The sequence below is a fragment of the Oratosquilla oratoria genome, chromosome 30 (genome assembly GCF_046742065.1).
Source record: "Oratosquilla oratoria isolate Oo_2021 chromosome 30, ASM4674206v1, whole genome shotgun sequence".
NCBI classification, from domain to species: domain Eukaryota; kingdom Metazoa; phylum Arthropoda; class Malacostraca; order Stomatopoda; family Squillidae; genus Oratosquilla; species Oratosquilla oratoria.
Window position 1 is genome coordinate 31779864 of NC_134806.1, and position 21732 is coordinate 31801595.

Sequence of the window (21732 nt, forward strand, 5' to 3'; positions counted from 1 at the left end):
ATCTTCTACAGTGTTCACTTTTTTAAACAATTTTGCATCATCCACAAAGCTCATATAACTTTCAATTCCTTTATCCATATCATTCATATATATATATATATATATATATATATATATATATATATTTATATATATATATATATATATATATATATATATATATATATATATATATATATAGCAAACATTATTGGAGCCAAAACTGTTCCTAGTGGAATTCCAAACCACTTCAACCCAATTAGAATGTTTGTCTCTTTATCACCACTCTCATTTTTCTTTCATGCAACAAATCTTCCATCTACTTCACCAGTTAGCCCTGTATTCCTCCAGCAGTTTCTAATTTCTTTAGCAATTTCTTATGTGGTACCTTATCAAAAGCTTTTTGCAGTTCTAGAAATGCAATCAGCCCATCCATCTCTCTCTTGTATTACATATATTAGCCTTGAATAGAAACACATCAAGTTTGTGATGCATGATCTTCCTTATCTAAATCCAAATGCCTTACCCATCTTATATTGATAATTCTTTCACAATTATAGCTACCATACTTGTAAGAGAGACCAGTCTATAGTTAGTAGGGTCTTCCTTTATATATTGTTACTATAGTTGCTCTTTTCCAATCTTCTGGAAATTTTCCTTCTTTCAATGAACTGCTTATTAGACTATGTACTTTGTCTGTTAGTTCATTCCTGCATTCCCTCAAAATCCAGTTTGCCATTTCATCTGGCCCATGTGATTTTCTGACATCAATATTACTCAAGTGATTCATTATTTCTTTCCTTGTTACTTCTATCTCTTTCATAGGGGGGACTTTTCCCTCCCACTCGACCTCTCATACTGATTTAAAATGCTTGTTCATAATTTCTGCCATTTCTATTTCCTCTGTGTATTCAACTCCTCCTTGTCATAGGTTCACTATTTCTTGTTTCTTTTTCAGTTTGTTGTTTACAAATCTATAAAATAGTTTTGGTTGATCTTTACATATTTCTATGACATCCTTTTTGTATTTTCTCTTTTCTTATCTGCACACTTGTACATATTCATTTCTATAACTAATATATATTTTCCTTTTTTCAGGTCTTTTGTATTTCTTCCATTTTATCCAAGCTTTATCCCTTTTGTCTTTTAACTCCCTACATCTTTTGATGTACCAACACTTTACATATCCTTTTTCTTGTTTTTGTCTTGGAACATACTTTTCCACTCCTTCCATATAGAATTTTGTCAATATTTTCCATTTCTCTTCTACTGTTCTTTCCTCCTTGTGTATCCTTTCCCAGTCTACTTTTTGAAAAAAAATTCTCATATTTTATCAAAATTTGTTTTTCCATACATCAATCTTCCCTTTCTATATTGTTTGTTTTTTTCCATGTATTTTTCCTCAATTACTTCTAGTTCTATTAATATGTGGTCACATTTAGTGGTATCTTATATTCAGTCTTCTCCACTATTTCAGGTTCTGATGTGATTATTCGGTCCAGTCTCGATGGTTCTTCCTCATTTCTGTACCTAGTATTCTCTTGTATCCATTGCATCATTGTATGTTCTATAATCATATCGAATAGTACATTTCCCCATAGGTCATCTCTACCCTTCACTGTCATCTCTTCCCAGCAGATTTCTTTACAATTAAAGTCACCCATTATAACTATTCTTCCTACATCTTCCATTATCTTATTTAGTGTTATCCTTGTGTCTTCTAACATATTTTTGTGTTCTCTCTTCCCACAAAGTCATTTTAGGAGGCACATAATTTACCATAAACTTCCTATCCTCTATTTCCATCATCATCATCTCTATTCTTTCCATATGTAACATTCCTCACATTTATATCCTTCTTAGTCAGGGACATCACTCCACCCCCTTGTTTTACTTCTGTTACTAATCCAATAATTATATGTGCCATGTCCTACACTGTTGGGTGATAATGGCCATTTCAATTTTGTCTCTACAATTCCCATTATATCCAGTTCTTTTTCCTGCAGATAATCATTCAGTTCATTCAAGCCTGTTATTGAGCCATATATATTTGTGAAAGACACTTTTAATTTTCTGTTACCTCCATCCTATTTTCTGTTTCCTTTCCATTTTTCTCTACTGTGAACCATTTCCTCACTTTCATATCCACTACTCTCCAATAGAATTTCTCTTTGTTTGACTCTGTTCTGTTCTCATTTTTCCCCTAGCTTCGATTCTTTTTGTTTTCTCTTCCTCTCTTTCCTCTTTATTCATCTCTCTTTTAATTCATTCCTGTTTATACTGATCACTTTTTGCTAGTTTCCCTATTTTGATAAGATATTCTTTGCTGTTGTTTGTGACCTGAATTTAATCTTAATTGGTCTGGACTTGTCTATATTGTATTTCTCCAATCTATATATTTCTTCAATTTCTTTCCCTATTTCTTGTTCATCTTATTGAGCTACTTTTAATACCTTGTTTGCTTTTTCTTCTCCTTCACTCTTGTAGTCCTATTTGGATTACGCTTCTCTTCCAGCCAATATAATCATACATTTATTTTTATCTGCTCTCTTACTATATTCTCCTTCTCTCTCATCACTTTAATAACTGTGTCCTTAGTTTGTTCTTTCATCTGTTGTTTCACTATATCTCTAAATTCAACTTTGTTATTCTCTTGGACTTTTTTCCAACCACTTGCCTCTTTTGCCATGGACACTTTATTCTCTTTATTATTCCTCTTTTTCATCCTTTACTTCTCTTAACTGTCTTTGTAATTATTCTATTTCTTTATTTAGGTTTTGATTCTCCTTTAGTTCTTCCAGTTTATCAACTCATTGTGTAACTAGTGCTAGTTGGCTAAACCTAACCTCCAATACTTCATTCATGTGTGTTAGTTTCTCCTCTAGACTTATTAGTCAGGGGAGGTTATCATCTCCTCCCTCATTAAATCCATAGAAGTAATTATCAACTCGTTGTGTAACTAGTGCTAGTTGGCTAAACCTAACCTCCAATACTTAGTTCATTTTTGTTAGTTTTTTCCTTTAGACTTACTAGTCGGGGGAGGTTATCATCTCCTCCCTCATTAAATCCATAGAATTAATTATCTCTGTTTTAAGAGGCACATAATTTACTACAAACTTCCTGCTCTTCCCATCCTTGTCCTCCACTTCCATCATAATCATCTCTATTCTTTCCACATGTAATATTCCTCACATTTATATCCTTCTTAGTCAGGAACATAACTCCACCCCCTTGGTTTACCTCTCTATTTCTAATCCAATAATCATATGCACCATGTCCTACACTGTTGGGTGGTAGTGGACCTTTCAATTTTGTCTCAACAATTCCCATTATGTCCGGTTCTTTTTCCTTCAGGTAATCATTCTGTTCATTCAAGCCTGTTATTAAGCCATTTATATTTGTGTAAGACACTTTTAATTTTCTGCTACTTCCATCATGTTGTCTGTTTCCCTTCTGTTTTTCTCTGCTATGAACCATTTCCTCACTTTCATATTCACTACTCTCCAATAAAATTTATCTTTTTCTGACGGTTCTTTTCTCGTTTTTTCCCCTTAGCTTCTAGTCTTTTTGTTTTCTCATCCTCTCTTTCCTCTTTATTCATTTCCTTTTTTATCCTTACCTGTTTATATTGATCACTGTCTGCTAGTTTTCCTGATTTTGCCAAGATATTCTTTGCTGTCGTTTGTGACCTGAATTTAACCTTAATTGGTCTGGTCTAAGTGTATTTCCCTATTCTATATATTTCTTCTATTTGTTTCCCTGTTTCTGGTTCATCTTCTTGAATTACTTCTAATATCTTATTTACTTTTTCTTTACCTCCTTTATTCTTGTAGTCCTATTTGGATTATACTTCTCTTCCATCCCTAATATAATTATACATTTCTTTTTATCCTCAGTCTCTTACTATATTCTCCTTCTCCTTCATCACTTTAATAACTGTGTCCTTAGTTTGTTCTTTCATCTGCTGTTCCACTATACCTCTAAATTCAATTTTATTGTTCTCTTGTACTTTTTTCCAACCACTTACCCCTTTTTGCTATGGACTCTTTATTCTCTTTATTATTCCTCTTTAATTCCTCATTTTCATCCTTTACTTTTCTTAACTGTCATTTTCATTCTTCTATTTCTTTAGTTTGGTTTTGATTCTCCTTTAGTTCTTCCAGTTGATCAACTATTTGGGTAAATAGTGTTAATTGGTTAAACCTAACCTCCCATGCTTCATTCATTTTTTTTCAGTTTCTCCTTTAGATTTACTAGTGGGGGGAGATTGTCACCTCCTCCCTCCTGAAATCCATAAAAGCAGTTATCTTCTCTTTCCATTGATCTGCTATCTATATGTCTGCTTTTGACACTTCTGCTTCCTTGTTCTTCCTCGTCTGTGTGTTCTGCACCCCTTCTAACATCCGGGGCCCGTTCATCCCCTTCCTCATTTCCTTCCATTTTCCTCAGTAATCCCTCTCTTTCTCTTTTTTCTTCACCTTCCCATTACACCACAAGCTTTCCCCTCCCTATTAATACAACAAAGGTAATCCCTCGTTGTTGAGATCGATGAAACTTGAATTTTTCCTGGAGTTCCTAACTTCATTGTCACTTTGACCGATGTGTATTTACCTAGTTGTATTTTACGGGAAGGGGAGCTATGCTCGTGGTGTGTGTGTATTTACATAGTTGTATTTTACGGGAAGGGGAGCTATGCTCGTGGTGTCCCGTCTTCATATCTTGTGTGTGTGTGTGTGTATTTATTTACCTAATTGTATAGGAAGGGGACCTATGCTTGTAGTGACCTGTATTTGTATCTCACAATATCTAGTTCTTTGCATTCTTTTAGTATCCAAAAAACACATGATTGTCGAATTGACGGCGAATATAGGAACTCCGGAAAAGAAAAAAAAATGCATTTTCATGAATTTAAACGATAAGGGAGTACCTGTGTTGTATTAGAAGGGGTGGTGAGAGGTTGTGGTGTAGTGGGAATGTGAAGAAAAAGGAGGGGAGGGATTATTGAGGAAAATGGAAGGAAATGAGGAAGGGGACAAACAGGCCCCAGACGTCAGAAGGAATGTAAACAAGAGATGTGTAGACAACACAGGTGAAGTCAAAGAAATCAGTAAACGCATTAAAATTAGAAATATAGATAAGAGCAGCACAATAGAAAGTGGAGATAATTATTTCTATGGATTTAATGAGGGAGGAGATGACACCATCCTCTGATTAGAAAGTCTAGAGGAAAAATTAACAGAAATGATCGAATCATGGGAGGTTAGGTTTAGCCAACTTGCATTGATTACACAAAGAGTTGATAAATTGGAAGAACTAAAGGAGAACCAAAGCATAAAGAAATAGAAGAATTAAAAAGACAGTTAAAAGAAGTAAAGGATGAGAATGAAGAATTAACCACTTCACTATGGGACTTAAATCTCGCGGGCAGCAGCCAATGCCAGCCGTACGACGTGTCGTAATAATACTCGCATCATAAAATATAGTCACGGCTTATATCGATCGTTCTCTCTTTCACCCGTGAATTTTGAAAACCACAGAGAATGGGATTAAGAGCATATTAGAGATAATGTAAAAACACAGGGGCGACTACAATAAATATAATCAAGACGCCGATATGGCAGCATCGCGAATCCACTTGCTCCTCATGACGCCTACGTGTGCGGCACCATATGGAAGGGGTTAAAGAGGAATAATAAAGAGAATAAAGAGTCCATAGTAAAAGAGGTAGGTGGTCAGAAAAAGGTTCAGGAGAATAGCAAAATTGAATTTAGAGATATAGTGAAACAACAGATGAAGGAACACACTAAGGACACAGATATTAAAGTGGTGAGAGAGAAGGAGAATATAGTAAGAGATTTAGCAGATAAAAAGAAATGTATAATTATATTAAGAATGGAAAAGAAATATAATCCAAATAGGACTACAAGAGTAAGAGTGGAGAAAGAAAGAGTGAACAAGGTACTAAAATATTTAAAGGTGAATAGGCAAAGAAATTTATGAAATATATAGTTGGTGAAATACAGTATAGACAAGACCTGACCAAATAAGGTTCAATTCAGGTCACAAATGACAGAAGAGAATGTCTTATCAAAAATAGGAAAACTAGCAGAAAGTGATCAGTATAAAAAGATATGGATAAAAAGAGAGATGAATAAAGAGGAAAGAGAGGAAGAGAAAACAAAAAGAATCAAAGCTATGGAAAAAATGAGAACAGAACAGAGTCAAAGAGAAATTCTATTGGAGAGTAGTGGATATGAAAGTGAAGAAATAGTTCATGGTAGAGAAAAACAGAAAAGAGGATAGAGGTAACAGAAAATTAAAAGTGTCTTTCACAAATACAGATGGATTAAAAACAGGCTTGAATGAACTGAATGATTACCAGATGGAAAAGGAACCTGACATAATGGGAATTGTGGAAACAAAATTGAAAGGTCCATTACCACCCAACAGTGTAGGACATAGTGTATATAATTATTTGATTAGAATCAGAGAAGTAAAACAAGGTACTGGAGTTATGTTCCTGACTAAGAAAGACATAAATGTGAGGAATGTTTCATATGGAAAGAATAGAGTGGAAATGATTATGATGGACATAGAGGACAGGGACAAGAAGAGCAGGAAGTTTGTGGTAAATTATGTGCCTCCTAAAATGGCTTCGTGGAAAGAGAACACAAGAATATGTTAGAAGACACAAGGATTACACCAAATAAGATAACGGAAGATGGAGGAAGAATAGTTATAATGGGTTACTTTAATTGTAAAGAAATCTGCTGGGAAGAGATGACAGTGAGGGGTGGAGATGACCTATGGGGAAATGTACTACTTGATATGATTATAGAATGTACAGACACAATGGATACAAAAGAATACTAGGTATAGAAATGAGGAAGAGCCATCAAGCCTAGACCTAATAATCACATCAGAACCTGAAGTAGTGGACAAGATTGAATATAATACACAAGTAAATATGACCACATATTAGTAGAACTGAACCTACATGAAGAAAAATACATGAGAAAAAACTAACAATATAGAATGGGAAGAATGATGTATGAAAAAAAAAAATTGGTAAAATGAGAACATTTTCAAAAAGCAGACTGGGAAAAGATATACAAAGAGGAAACAACAGTAGAAGAGAAATGGAAAATTCTGACAAAAATTTAAAAGGAAGGAGTGGAAAAGTATGTTCCAAGACAAAAACAAGAAAAAGGATATATAAAATGTTGGTACAACAAAAGATGTAGAGAGTTAAAAGTTAAAAGGGATAAAGCTTGGATAAAAAAGAGGAAAGACAAAAAACCTGAAAAATGGAAAATATATACTGGTTATAGAAATGAATATGTACAAGTGCACAGAGAAGAAAAGAAAAAATATGAAAAGGATGTCATAGAAAAATGTAATGAACAACTTAAAACTATTTTATAGATTTGTAAACAACAAACTGAAAAACAAAGAAGAATTAGTGAAACTATGACAAGGAGGAATAGAATACACAGAGGAAATAGAAATGGCAGAAGTTATGAACAAGCATTTTAAATCAGTGTTTATGAGAGAGAAAAGTACAACTTAGAGATGTCAAGTGGGAGGGGAAAGTCCCCCCTATGAAAGAGATAGAACAAAGAATGAAATAATGAATCACTTGAGTAATCTCGATGTCAGAAAATCACGTGGACCAGATGAAATGGCAAACTGGATTTTGAGAGAATGCAGGAATGAACTAACAGACAAAATACATAGTCTAATAAGCAGTTCATTAAAGGAAGGAAAAGTTCCAGAAGATTGTAAAAGAGCAAATATAGTACCAATATATAAGAGGGGAAACAAAGATTGTACAAACTATAGACTGGACTCTCTTACAAGTACGGTAGCTAAAATTTGTGAAAGAATTATCAAAATTAGATGGGTAAAGCATTTGGAAAAAAACAATGTACTAAATCCAGGTAGTTTAGATTTAGAAAAGGAAGATCATGTATTTATTTACCTAGTAGTATTTTATGGGACAAAAGCTATGCTCACGGTGACCTGTTTTTTCATATCTCTCCACATCCAGTTTGTTCTTAAAATCGTGTATAGTTCTGGCATTCACTGTTTCTCTGTTCAGTTTGTTCCAGATATCGATCACTCTATGTGGGAAGCTATTTTTTTCAGGTCTCTTCTGTAACTGTCTTTCTTTAATTTCTTTTTGTGTCTTCTTGTTTCTCTTCTGTCCCACTTTAACAAGTATTCTCTATTAAGAACTTCCATCCCTTTCATAATTCTGAAAATGGTCAAATCACCTCTTTCCCTTCTCTGTTCTAGTGTTGGCAACTGTAATTTCTCCAATCTTTGTTCATATGTCAGATTTGACAGTGTAGGTGCCATTTTTGTCACAAACTTGATGTGTATTCAAGACTAATATATATAATACAAGAAAAAGATGGATGGGCTAATTGTGCCTTTCTAGACCTGAAAAAAGCTTTTGATAAGGTGCCACATAAGAAATTGCTAAAGAAATTAGAAATTGCAGGAGGAATATAGGGCAAACTACTTAAGTGGATGGAAGACTTCTTGCATGAAAGGAAAATGTGAGTGGTGATAAAAGACAAACATTCCAATTGGGATGAGGTGATTAGTGGAGTTCCACAAGGAACAGTTTTGGCCCCAATAATGTTTGTTATATATTAATGATATGTATGAAGGAATTAAAAGTTATGTGAGCTTCTTCACATACAATGCAAAAATGTTGAAAAAAATGAGCACCGAAGAAAAGTGTAAGTTGCTGCAAAGTGATCTCAATAAAGTATGGGAATGGAGTAGGAAGTGGGAGATGGAATTCTATATTAAGAATTGTAATATAATGGAATTTGGAAGAAGCAAAAAAAGAATAGTGGGATCATATACATTGGGAGAGGAAGAAATTAAAAAAGTGGAAAAATAGAAGGACCTAGGAATCATTATTATGAATATGTCCCCTGAGAAACATATATACAGAATTTTTGGAGAAACTTAATTTAATAAGATCAATAAAAGTGGCATTTACATACCTGGACAAAGAAATGGTGAAGAAAATACTAGTCACTTTGATAAGTCCAAAATTGGAGTATGCAGTAACGATGTGGTCACCAAGTACAAAAGAAATGTATAACAAAACTTGAAAGAATACAAAGAGCAATTATGAAATTGGCACCAATGCTCTCAGAACTATCATATGAGGAGAGGCTGGCAAAACTTGAGCTACAGACATTGGAGCAAAGAAGAAAGAGAGGAGACTTGATAACTATTTATAGAATCATGAAAGGCATGGAAATTATTGATAGAGAGGATCTAATAAAATTATATAGTAGAGATACAAGAGGACATGGAAAGAAAATCAAGAAAGACAATTATAGAAGAGACTTGAAAAAGAACAGCTTTTCCCACTGGATAATAGATGTCTGGAACAGGTTAGATGAGAATATGGTGTGTGCAAAAATGATACATGAATTAAAAAACAGTCTAGGTGAAATGAGATATGGAGATGAGACATCATGAGTATAGCTCCCCTTCCCGTAAAATACAAGGTAAATACAAATTTTTGTTTTAATATCTGTATACATAGCACAAATACATTACTATACACACATGTGCATAATATATTCTTATGCACACATATTATTGTTTATGTATGTAAACATATGTGTATATATATATATATATATATATATATATAAATACATATATATATATATATATATATATATATATATATATATATATATATATATACACCACACATACAAAATATTTATACTTCAGACAGACAGTTCATATATTCAAATCTGCCACTTCATTTCTGATCAAAATCTTAGCCATTTCCTCTGAAATATGGCTGTCCTTCCATTCCACCCTTACCTTTAGTGGCTGCCATGATAACTTCAGAAAACATGCCATCACCCATGCGGTTCTTCCCCTGTACTTGGAACTCATATTTGTTGCCTGGGTTGAGGTTGTGAATGGTCACACTTGTACTTCCAGCAGGCTTCACATCAATTTGTGACCACTTGCTGACACCCTTCACACGATACCTGGTCAAATACAGAGAATGGTATTAATTAACTGAAATTTATGTATTGTACTAATTACATTAAGATTTGGCTTAAGAGTTTTTTATTAACACACCAAAACCATTCTTTTCCAATTGTTTTTACACAAGTTAATTGTGTATATATCAGAAATACCCAACAGTTAGATTAAATGGCTATCTACCAGTGGTTTAAACCCCAGAAATTATAACCCTAAATTTTTATACAAATATATCCTTCAACCCACACATCAAAGATATGCCAGTGTAGACAAGCAAGAAAATAACCATATTAAGATCTGTAGCAAGCAGTGATTTTGGACATCAGGAAGAAACACTGATCAGTTTACAAACAACCCATAAGAACCACACTTGACTATGCCTCCTTGATATGGTTCTTAACAATCAAGAAAACAAAGACATACACAACTTAATAATAACAGTAGACACTAAACCCAACCCAAAAGAACAAGTACACTTAATCAGTGAATCAAGTGCCCCAGGTTCCTCTTGCAGGATATCCACAAGTCTCTCAAGGAATAGCTATTGTGTTTTTGTCTTGGTAAGGCTAGAGTACAACAATATTGGATTATGTGTTCAGCATCTTCCATGTGGCAATTACATCTCAGGTAATTTACTTCTATGACAAGGCCTAATTTGTGTTGATATTGTTTTAAAGTTAGTTGGTGAACTGAATGTAATGGTAGGATGATTCTTGCTTGTCATGGGAGGGATGCCTAGATGTACAGTGGATATCTGAGGGAATTTAGTGGAATACTTGTAGAGCATTTAGTGGATGGCCCTGGAGATCTTGTTTTGTTATGTGAGTGTATGTGTTTTTGTATGGTTGTCTTGCATGGTCTTGATTTTGTAAGTCAATGTGGCATTTTGCTCCCATAAAGAAAATAAGGTGGTGACTGCTGACCATCATGAGAAAATCTGACCAACTTGAAATGGCAACTTCTAGTAAAGCAAGGCAATGGTGAAGGAAAAAATATAAGTAAAAAACTATCTACCTATATACCAAGGGCTTGTTCCCCCTTATAACAGAGGTAGCCAAGTGAAAAGGCACACACCCACTTCCACCCATTTCACTGCCATCCACCACCCTTTCTTTCTTCTCATCTTAGTTCCTCATAGATGCCTGTCTACCACCCACTGCCTTGGGTCAGAAGCAATGTAACGAGGTACAGTACTTCCACAGCAAGACCACTTTACTGTGGAAAATGGAGAAGCTGGGGAGAAATCCCTCCAGGTTGCATCAAAATATCTTTCACACATAACCACTCCCTACTCCCCCACACCCCCTACCCCCTCCCTTCCTTATCATCTATACACAGCCATTCTCCACTCACTCCTATCTCCTGCCTCCTCATTTCCTTGCTCAACAGACTTTAACCTCTTGCTCCAAGTTGTTGTTGTTGTCGTTCCCTAGACTGTCTGTCCGAGCAGTCCCGTCTCCCCAAGGAATGCCACAGCCGAAACTGGGTTTTCCCACAAATCCTTTATAGAGTGTATGTTGTGTTGTTTGCGTGCATGATTGTGTATAATGCAGTCTTCCATTATGTGTTGTATGGTATGGGGTGAAGTGTTACATCCTGGGCAGCTGTTCACAATGCGGTCATCCAGCCTCTTCTGGTAGCTTAGAAGTGCTGGGTGGTGGCCGCACCGCAGTCTGGCCAGGTGGACTCTGTCCTTTTGTGGGAGAGAGGATTCAGAAGGGTGGATATCAGGGGGTCTGGCATGCAGCAGTGTGTTGTCTTTCAATGTGTTAATGGAGCGGTGAGTGATATAATTATGAATATGTTTCCGGAGGCTGGTATTTGGTGGTTGTGGAGGAAGAGAAGAGAGTATCTGTGTGTGATACAGGTCTTTGGGTGTTGTTTTAATGTTTCTTGGTGTGTGTGGGTGTTCTGCTATGTAGTGTAGTGGGTGTGATGTGTTTGTGGTGGCTGCGGCAAGTGTCTGTGTGCCTCTCATGTCGAGGTGGTCCTTGACTTTGAGGACTTTTGTTTCATGGTGTAAATGGTCTGTAGGTGTTGTATTTGTGCAGCCTGTAATTGTTTTTAGGGCTTTGTTTTGTATGATTTGAAGGGTGTTGTGGTGTGTCTCACTGAGATTAGGAGCCCATGCAGGACTCGCATAATTCATCACTGAGTGTATGCATTGTTTGTATATTGTTGTATTAGTTTCTTTGTTTTGTCCAAATGTTGTTCCAGCGATTGACTTAAGTGCGTTAAGTCTAGGTGTGCATTTGTTTTTTATGTTTGTGATGTGTTGTTTGAAAGACATGGATGTATCGTATGTTACACCAAGAATTTTCGGTGTGTTTGTGTGTGGTATTAGAGTGTTGTTGATGTAGAGATGAGGTATGTATTTGTGTTCTTTTGTCCAGTTGGTGAGAAGTGTTGCTGTAGATTTGGTTGGAGCTATTTTGAGTCTGTTTGTGATGAACCATGTGTTGAGTGTATCAAGGTATGGCTGGATTATTTCTGCAGCTTTGTCTGTGTTACGATGTGTGCATGTGATTGTTATGTCGTCTGCGTAGGAAGAGATTTGTATTTCTGAGGTGTCTGGTGTGGGTAAGTCATGCATGTTTAGATTAAAGAGCGTGGGGGATAGAACAGAGCCCTGTGGTACTCTATTCTTAATGTTTCTGATGTGCGATGATTGGCCATTATATAACACATAAGCACTCCTACCTGCCAGATAATTGGCCAGCCATCTTTTGGTGTTATTGTGCATGTCTGTGTTATATATTTTATTTGTTAGGTTGTGGTGGGGGATAGCATCAAAAGCTTTACTAATGTCTAATGTTATAAGAAGTGTTCTGTGGTGGGGCCTATCTGAATTGATGCCATCTAAAATTCTTTGTGTGAGGTTTATCAGAATAGTGTTTGTGGAGTGTAGTGGCCTAAAACCGTGTTGTGAGTCAGCAAGGGGAATATGTGGTGTGACAAGTTTAAGTATTAGGCGTTCAATGACTTTAGAGGGGGTGCAGAGAAGTGTGATTGGGTGGTGCGATGTTGGGATTGTTGGGTCTTTGTTCGGTTTTGGAATGGTGATTATTTTACCATGCTTCCAGATGTCGGGTATAGTGTTGTGTGAATAGCTGTAGTTTGCAATGTTTGTGAGTGCGTGTATACCTTGTGGTCCAATGTGTTTTAGGTGGATGTTACTTATGTTATCAGGGCCACAAGCAGATGAGTGCTTGAGATTATGTATTATGTGTTTTGTCTGACTGTCTATGAAGGGTGTATAGTCTGAGTCTGTGGGAAAGTCTTTCTTACGTTGAATAGTGCGTCGGTCGTCAGGGTGAGAAGTGAGATGGCTTGTCTATGCAAAATGATTTATGAGTGTGTTTGCTTGTTGTCTGTTTGAGGGTAGATTGTCTGTTGTGGTGATTATTGCTGCGTGAGAGCGTGTTGTGTTACTGTTGGATAGTGTAATGCTGTTGAGTGTTTTGTACAATTTGCTGGTGTTTGTTTTGTGATCAAGTGTATTGATAATGTTTTGCCAATTTTGTGTTTTTTGTTCATGTATTTTATTGGCAATCACAGTGTTTAGTGTTTGTATTTGGTCTGCTATGTTTTGAGGGATAGGTGTGGGGGTATTGTGTTTAAGTGTGTCTTGTTATCTGATGAGGCCTTGGATTTCTGGTGTGAAGTTGGGGTTGTGTGATTTTCTGTTGCCTCAAGGGATGTATCTCTTGTCTGCGTTTTGTATGATTGTAATAAAAGTTCTTTTCACTCCATCCATCCATCTCCTCAATCATTCTCTCAAGTTCACTCCTTCCACCTCTGCCTTTCACATCTCTTTTACTAATCATTCTTCACTCATTTGTTCTGTTTCCAAACCATCTGTTCCCAACCTATCTGCCATCTCCTTTTCCAATGCTCCTCACCTCCTCATTTTTCACTCTATCCAGCCTTGTAACCCCCTACCATACTTCTCAGACATTTCATCTCAAACACATTTAAACTTCTCTCTGCCTTTCTTAAATTCCAAGTCTCCGCCCCTATAGCATCGTCAGCACAATCAACCCTTCATATAATCTCTTTGCATCCATTCCCAGATGCCTATTAGGTGTTACAAAGTTGGACAACATGTGAAATGAGAAAGTCAGGAGGAGAGCAGTAATGAAAAAGGAAATTGTAGACAGCATTGATGAAAGAGCATCAGGATGGTTTGGTCACATGGAAAGAATGAGTGAAAAGTGGAAAATGGCTGTGTATAGATGATACTGCGATGCAAGGGAAGGAATGGGGTGGGGGATGGGGGTAGGGAATGGTTAGGTGTAAATGATATCTTGATGCAGCCCAAAGGGATTTCTCCCCATCTTCTCTATTTACACAGAGTTGATAAATTGGAAGAGCTAAAGAAGGAGAACCAAAACCTAAATAAAGAAATAGAAGAATTAAAAAGACAGTTAAAAGTAAAGGATAAGAATGAGGAATTAGAGGAATAATAAAGAGAATAAAGAATCCATAGCAAAAGAGGTAATTGGTTGGAGAAAAGCTCAGGAGGATAATAACATTGAATTTAAAAATATAGTGAAACAACAAATGAAGGAACACACTAAGGACACAGTTATTAAAGTGATGAGGAGAATATAGTAAGAGACTTAGCAGATAAAAAGAAATGAATAATTATATTAGGAATGGAAGAAAAGCATAATCCAAATAGGACTACAAGAGTAAGAGATGGGAAACAAAAGGTAAATAAGGTATTAAAAATATTTCAAGATGGTGAACAGGAAATAGGGAAAGAAATTGAAATTTCAAAAAGCACACTGGGAAAGGATATACAAAGAGGAAACAACAGTAGAAGAGACATGGAAAATATTGACAAAAATTTATAAGGAGTGGAAAAATATGTTCCAAGACAAAGACATGAAAAAAGACATGTAGAATGTTTGTACAACAAAAGATGTAGCAAGTTAAAAGACAAAAGGGATAAAGCTTGGACAAAATAGAATAAAGACAAAAAAACTCAAAAAATAGAAGAAAAGAGAAAATACGAAAGGGATGTAATAGAAAAATGTAAAGATCAACCAAAACTATTCCATTGATTTGTAAACAACAAACTGAAAAGCAAACAAGAATTAGTGAAACTACGACAAGGAGGAGTTGAATACACAGAGGAAATAAAAATGGCAGAAATTATGAATAAGCATTTAAAATCAGTGTTTATGAGGGAGAACATACAGCTTAGAGATATCAAGTGGGAGGACAAAGTCCCTCCTATGAAAGAGATAGAAGTAACAAGGAAAGAAATAATGAATCACTTGAGTAATCTCGATGTCAGGAAATCACATGGACCCGATGAAATGGCAAACTGGATTTTGAGAGAACGAACTAACAGACAAAATACATAGTCTAATAAGCAGTTCATTGAAGGAAGGAAAAGTTGCAGATGATTGGAAAAGAGGAAATATAGTACCAATATATAAAGGGGGAAACAATGAAGACCCTACCAACTATAGACTGGTCTCTTTTACAAGTACGATAGCTAAAATTTGTGAAAGAATTATCAAAATTAGATGGGTAAAGCATTTGGAAAAAAACAAAGTACAGTCGTACCTCGGTACTCGACCATAATCCGTTCTGAGGTGGTGGTCGAGCACCGATTTGTTCGAACACCGAAACCAATTTTCCCATAAGAAATAATGGAAAGTATTTTAATCCGTTCTTTCTTTGGACCCATTATTAAGGGCTAGAGCAACACGAAAAAGTTTAAATCTGGGAAGAAATACTCGAACAAACTGCGTACGTCTTACTCCGCTGGCGGTCTGAGTCGAACTGACGCTTACCCGCTGTTCGAGCTAGTCGAGTACCGAAAATCTGTTCGAGGTCCGATGCATTTTCTACTCGAATTTTTTGGTCGAGCACCGATTTGGTCGAGTATAGAGGCGGTCGAGTACCGAGGTACGACTGTACTAAATCCAAGGCAATTTGAAAAAAGCTTTTGATAAGGTGCCACATAAATTGCTAAAGGAATTAGAAACTGCAGGAGGAATACAGGGAAACTGCTGAAGTGGATGGAAGACTTCTTGCATGAAAGAAAAATGAGAGTGGTGATAAGAGACAAACACTCTAATTATGAGGTGATTAGTGGAGTTCCAAGGAATAGTTTTGGCCCCAATAATGTTTGCTATATATATTAATGATATGGATAAAGGAATTGAAAGTTATATGAGCTTCTTTCCGGACAATGCAAAATTGTTGAAAAGAGTGAACACTGTAGAAGATTGTGAGTCACTGCAGAGTGATCTCAATAAAGTATGGGAATGGAGTAGGAAGTGGGAGATGGAATTCAATATTAAGAAGTGTAGTATGATGAAATTTGGAAGAATAAAAAAAAAAAATAGTGGGATCATATAAATTGGGAGAGGAAGAAATTAAAAAAGTAGAAAATGAGATGGACCTGGGAGTCATTATTATGAATAATATATCCCCTGAGAAACATAAAAAAAAACAAAAATTTTGGAGAAACTTATAATCTGATAAGAACAATCAAAGTGGCATTTACATACCTGGATGAAGAATTGAAGAAGATACCAGTCACTTTGAAAAGACCAAGATTGGAGTATACAGTGACACCTTGGTCACCAAGTACAAAAAAATGTATAACAAAACTTGAATGAATACAAAGAGCAATTACAAAATTGGCACCAACCCTCTCAGAACTATCATATGTGGAGAAACTGGCAAAACTTGAGCTACAGACATTAGAGCAAAGAAGAGAGAGAGGAGACTCGATAACTATTTATAGAATCATGAAAAGCACAGAAATTATTGATAGAGAGGATCTAATAAAATGAGATAAAGACAATTATAAAAGAGACCTGAAAATTAACAGCTTTCCCTAGAGGGTAATAGATGTTTGGAACAAGTTAGATGAAAATGTGGTGTGTGCAAAAACGATATAAGAATTTAAAAACAGTCTAGATGAAATGAGATATGAAGACGGGACCCCATGAGCATAGCTCCCCTTCCCATAAAATACAACTAGGTAAATACACACACACACATAAATATATATATGCATGTTTACATAGATATATACATACATGGATTTATACATATATATATACAAACTTTCTTGCAGGAGACCCTTGGCTCCTTGGCACCAACAACTGCTATTAAATTGGGCCATAAGTCACTCAAGGAAGAAATATTGTCCTACTCTCTAGATATGGCTAGGGTGGGGTAGCGTATGACAGGTTTTTGGTGTTTACTGTATGATTGTTTTAGTTAGGGTAGTTTATTTTTATGGCAAGGCCTATTCTGTGATGGTATTTTTTCAAAGCTTGAAGTAGACCTGAACACTGTTGTGCTAATATGGAGCTGGAGACCAACAGTGAGAGAGAGAGAGAGATAGGTGTTGGGGAAGAGGTAAAGGAGGGGAGAGGATGAGAGAAAGAGTCATTAGTATACCTAATACATTTACAACAATTCCTCTCTATGTTCACATACCAAACAGTGTATTCCTGTTCCCAGTCCTTTCCACCTGGATATCCAGGCAACCATGACAACTTGACACTGAAGGCCTCAGTTTCACATGTGATGTTGTATGGTGGGTGAGGTGTAGTACCTTCCACCAGCAACTGTGTTGCAGAGATGAGTGTAGTAATCTCATTTGATACAACACACTCATAGAATGCATGGTCACTCTTACGCAGGGTACGGATTGTCAGGTTACCATCAACTAGCTCAGTGCGATCACGGGGAAGGTTCTGTTGATCTCGCTGTGATGTAAGAAAAAATTTCTGGTGTGAAACAAACCTTTAACACAACATATCAATGATATATACTTTGATAGTGTATCATTAACCCCTTCAACTCATTAACACTTGTGAGATGTCATACTTAGAAGCTACATTCCTCAGATATTATAACACATAACACATTCATTTCACATATAGTGGTGTTCCTCAGTTACTGTACTTTAAACCTTGGTTGCAGTGCTTATTAACTTTAAGCTAGAGCATACATAATAAAAGGTTAATGGAAAGAAATGCTATCAGAGATATTTGAAGCCAGCAATACATTTACTAAAAGAAATTACTTTCAGATATGATTTTCATGTTATTCTATTGTTGAAAAGACATATTTGGCTTACCCTTCTCCAAGTAACTGATGGTGTGGGTGACCCTTTAGCACCACACACTAGTGTGACTTCCTCATCCACTGCACCATGGTATTGGCGCTGTGGTCTTGGAGCAAACACTGGTGGCTCACGAACTAAGACCTATGGAGAAAAAAACAAACATGAAAACTTATTAGTGTATACTAAAGTAATTAGTGGAAAATGATAACCACAGTATTATTCTAACACACACAACGATCAAAGTGACAGCAAAGTTTGGAACTCCAGGAAAACTTCAAATTTCATTAATCTCAACAACAAGGGAATACCTTTGTTGTATTAGTAGGGAAGGGGAAAGCTCATGGTGTAGTGGGAAGGTAAAGAAAAAGGAGAAAGGGATGGATTACTTAGGAAAATGGAAGGAAATGAACAGGGTCCCCCGGACATCAGAAGGAACGTCAACAAAAGGGCTGCAGATGATGCAGGTGAAGTTGAAAATATCAGTAAAGGCACTAAAATTAGAAATATAGATAAGAACAACACAACAGAAAGTGGAGATAATAATTTCCATGGATTTAATGAGGGATGGGATGCCAGCCTCCCACGATTAGCAAGTCTAGAGGAAAAACTGTGTCAAATAATTTTTCACACATACTCCCTCACCCCCATCCCCCACCCACTCCCCCTCATGCAGCACAGTATCATCCATACACAACCATTCTCCATTCACCCCTATCTTCTGTTTTCTCTTGTCCTTCCTCAACAGACATTCCCTTCTTTCCCAATGCCCCTTTTACCCCATCCATCCACCTCATCCTTGGTTGCCCCCTAATGTGAGCCTTCCACCTCTTTTACTAATCTTTTTTCACTCATTCTTTCCATGTGTCCAAACCACCCCAATACTCTTTCATCAACCCTGTCTCCCAACTCCCTTTCCACCCCTGTTCTCCTCCTTACCTCCTCATTTCTCAATCTATCCAGCCTAGTAGCCCCTATCATACTACTCAGGCATTTCATCTCAAACACATTCAAACTCCTCCTCTCTTGTGTTTCATGTTTCTGCCCCATTCAGTGCTGTCAGCACAATCACTCCTTCATATAATTTCTTCTTCGCATCCACTCCCAAACATCTATTTCTCATTACACTTTTTAATCCTCCAAGGCATTTACTTGCTTCTCTCAATCTACATTCTACCTCCACCTCCACTCCTCCCTTTCCTGCCACATTCGCACCCAAGTATCTAAAACTATCCCCTTCCTCCAGTCTCTCTCCCTTAATACTCACTTCCAGTCTGCTTTCACGTTCTCCCCTTGTACATATGCTGAGGCATATAAACTTGAAGAAAAGATGTTCTATGATAAGCTTAACTTTATATTGGACTAGTCAACACCATGAGACACATTTGTTGTCTAGTTGTCTTGGGTGATTTCACTGTTGTTATTGACACTGACAGAACTGGCTATGAAATATATATTGGCCCCCACGACTCTAAAACCAGGAACACTAACAATTCTCTACTGAATCTTACAAAATCCTGAAGGCTGAGCATGGCAGGTTTCTGATTCCAGAGACAAGAGCCACACTAATGGACTTTGTATAGTACTGCCAGAGGAGTGACAAAGGAGATCAATCACATACTTGCTAGTACTTGTGGAAGGATCTTGCAGAATTGCAGGGTTTACCAGAAAGCTGAGTTGTTTGGAACTAATCAGAGACTTGTGGTCATAATACTCAGACCATATCAAGTCCAGTAGGATCCTGAGATGTAATCCACCTGGATTTCATCTGGAGAACTTTAGGAATGATGCACGAGTCCAGGAGTATGCAGTAGTAATTTCTAATTGATTCGAAGGGTTTGGCACTCTTTAGGACCCAGAACTGTGGGACATTTTCAAACATGAAAATCTGAAAGCTGCTGAGTGCATTGGAAAGCATCCAAGGTCAAGTAATAGTGTGTCATGTGAGACACTAGAGAATATAGAGTTCAGCTGTGCTACCAGAATGGGTGGGTATCTGTACTGATACTTGACTCTGAAAGGGAGGGCTAGAAATTTCATGAGGATTGATAAAGAGACATACATGTGGGGAATTGCAGAGGGCCATTTTAATGCAAATTGCCTGAGGCCTCAGGGAAGCACAGTCTAAATAGCTGATGGGTAGCTGGTGTCATGTGTGGAGGGATGTAGTCTCTCTAAGTACTTTGAACAGTTGCTTAAGGATGACTCTCTGAGTAGCCAACCCCCCTTTGCTGGTGTTTGAGTGGTTGTTGCCAATCCATTGATAGATGAAACAATGTCCTCTTTGAAAAAGGTCAAAGAGGCTGTGAGAAATTTGATGGAAGGAAATGCAGCAGGCATTTCCAAAATCAGTACAGAGTTGTTGAGAGTTGGAGGTGAGGCCATGATCTGCAGGTTGTCCAGTATATAGTACTGTCTGCCATTTAGCAGTCTAGTACATTCCCTCTTACTAGAAAAAGGGTCTGGTTGTCCCTATCTGAAAGGGGAAAGGGAGCTGGCAGGACTGTAACAACTACCATGGTATTACATTGCTTAGTGTATCAGGCAAGGTGCTCACTTATCTGTTGCTGACACAGGCTAATTCACATCCGTTAAAGTTTCAGAGGCCTGAGCAGTCTGGGTTCATGTTCTATAAATCAACAATTGATCAGATCTTAATGCTTTGTGTTCTTGTGGATCACTGGTGTGAGTTTCAACTTGGGTTTCATGCATCTTAAGTTGAACTCAAGAAGGTATTTCACTTGAAAGTAGCTATATGCCTCCTGGCTTAGACTCCTCACCATCTTCAATCCCACCCACAGGGTTATCTTCACATGAGATAATCCCTGATGGAGGAGAGGAAGGGGATGCCCACAGAATTCATGGCTGGGGCAAGCTGACTGACTGCCAAAAATAGTTTGGAAAGGGAAGGGTGGCTGCAGGGAAATTTGGTCAGATAAACCAGAGACTGGTGGTGGTGTGTAAGTGAAGCAACACCACCCTCCCCCAGTGATGATGATGAAAGATTAGCAAGAGATTATAGTGAAAAATTGAAAAAGCAAACTTGTTTGAAATTTCTTTTGGAAGTATAGCTTTCCAAATGGAAGTGAAGACTTACAGAACAAGTTGGATGAAAATGTAATCAAAGCCAACACCATAAATGCATTAAAGGCAAAGTTTGATGAATAAAGGCAGAGAGACAGGACCCCATGATCATAACTCCAACTTTATATACTACTAGGTTATGCATACATTAAATATATATACATAGGTCTCTTAATCCAATACTTGCCAACTGCCATTTGTGTGAACATTTGGCCCTAGGATATAAACCCACTTCAACAATTGCTGGTGTTCTATGTCCTGGGCCAATTCCCAAACTGGGTTTATGTCCTGGGCCTAAATGTCCACACAAACAGCGGTGGGCAAGTGTTGGATTAAGAGATCTAAGTAGATATATGATCTGGTTTTATGTTGCAAAACTTCCCCTATCAAGAGGCTAGGATGATGCCCCTAACAGAGGACTTTGTAGCATGGTAATTAATGAACCATGCCCTTTGTTCAACTTGCCAGTGGCAGGGTTTGACCTCCCATCACCTCCATCTCCTTTACAAGTAGCAAAGCCT

The 21732-nt window shown here is 37.0% G+C and overlaps 1 protein-coding gene across 10 annotated transcripts in view; it reads right to left on the reverse strand.

The window, feature by feature from the left end:
• tutl (immunoglobulin superfamily member turtle) overlaps window positions 1-21732 on the reverse strand; it is a 302646-nt gene that overhangs the window by 215225 nt on the left and 65689 nt on the right. For all 10 annotated transcript variants that reach the window (XM_076212759.1, XM_076212758.1, XM_076212755.1 and 7 more), the window contains exons 9-11: window positions 18143-18271; window positions 17497-17768; window positions 9850-10022 (exon numbers count right to left, since the gene is read on the reverse strand). In XM_076212759.1, the coding sequence (XP_076068874.1) occupies window positions 9850-10022; window positions 17497-17768; window positions 18143-18271 (574 nt within the window). The remainder of the gene's footprint in view (window positions 1-9849; window positions 10023-17496; window positions 17769-18142; window positions 18272-21732) is intronic.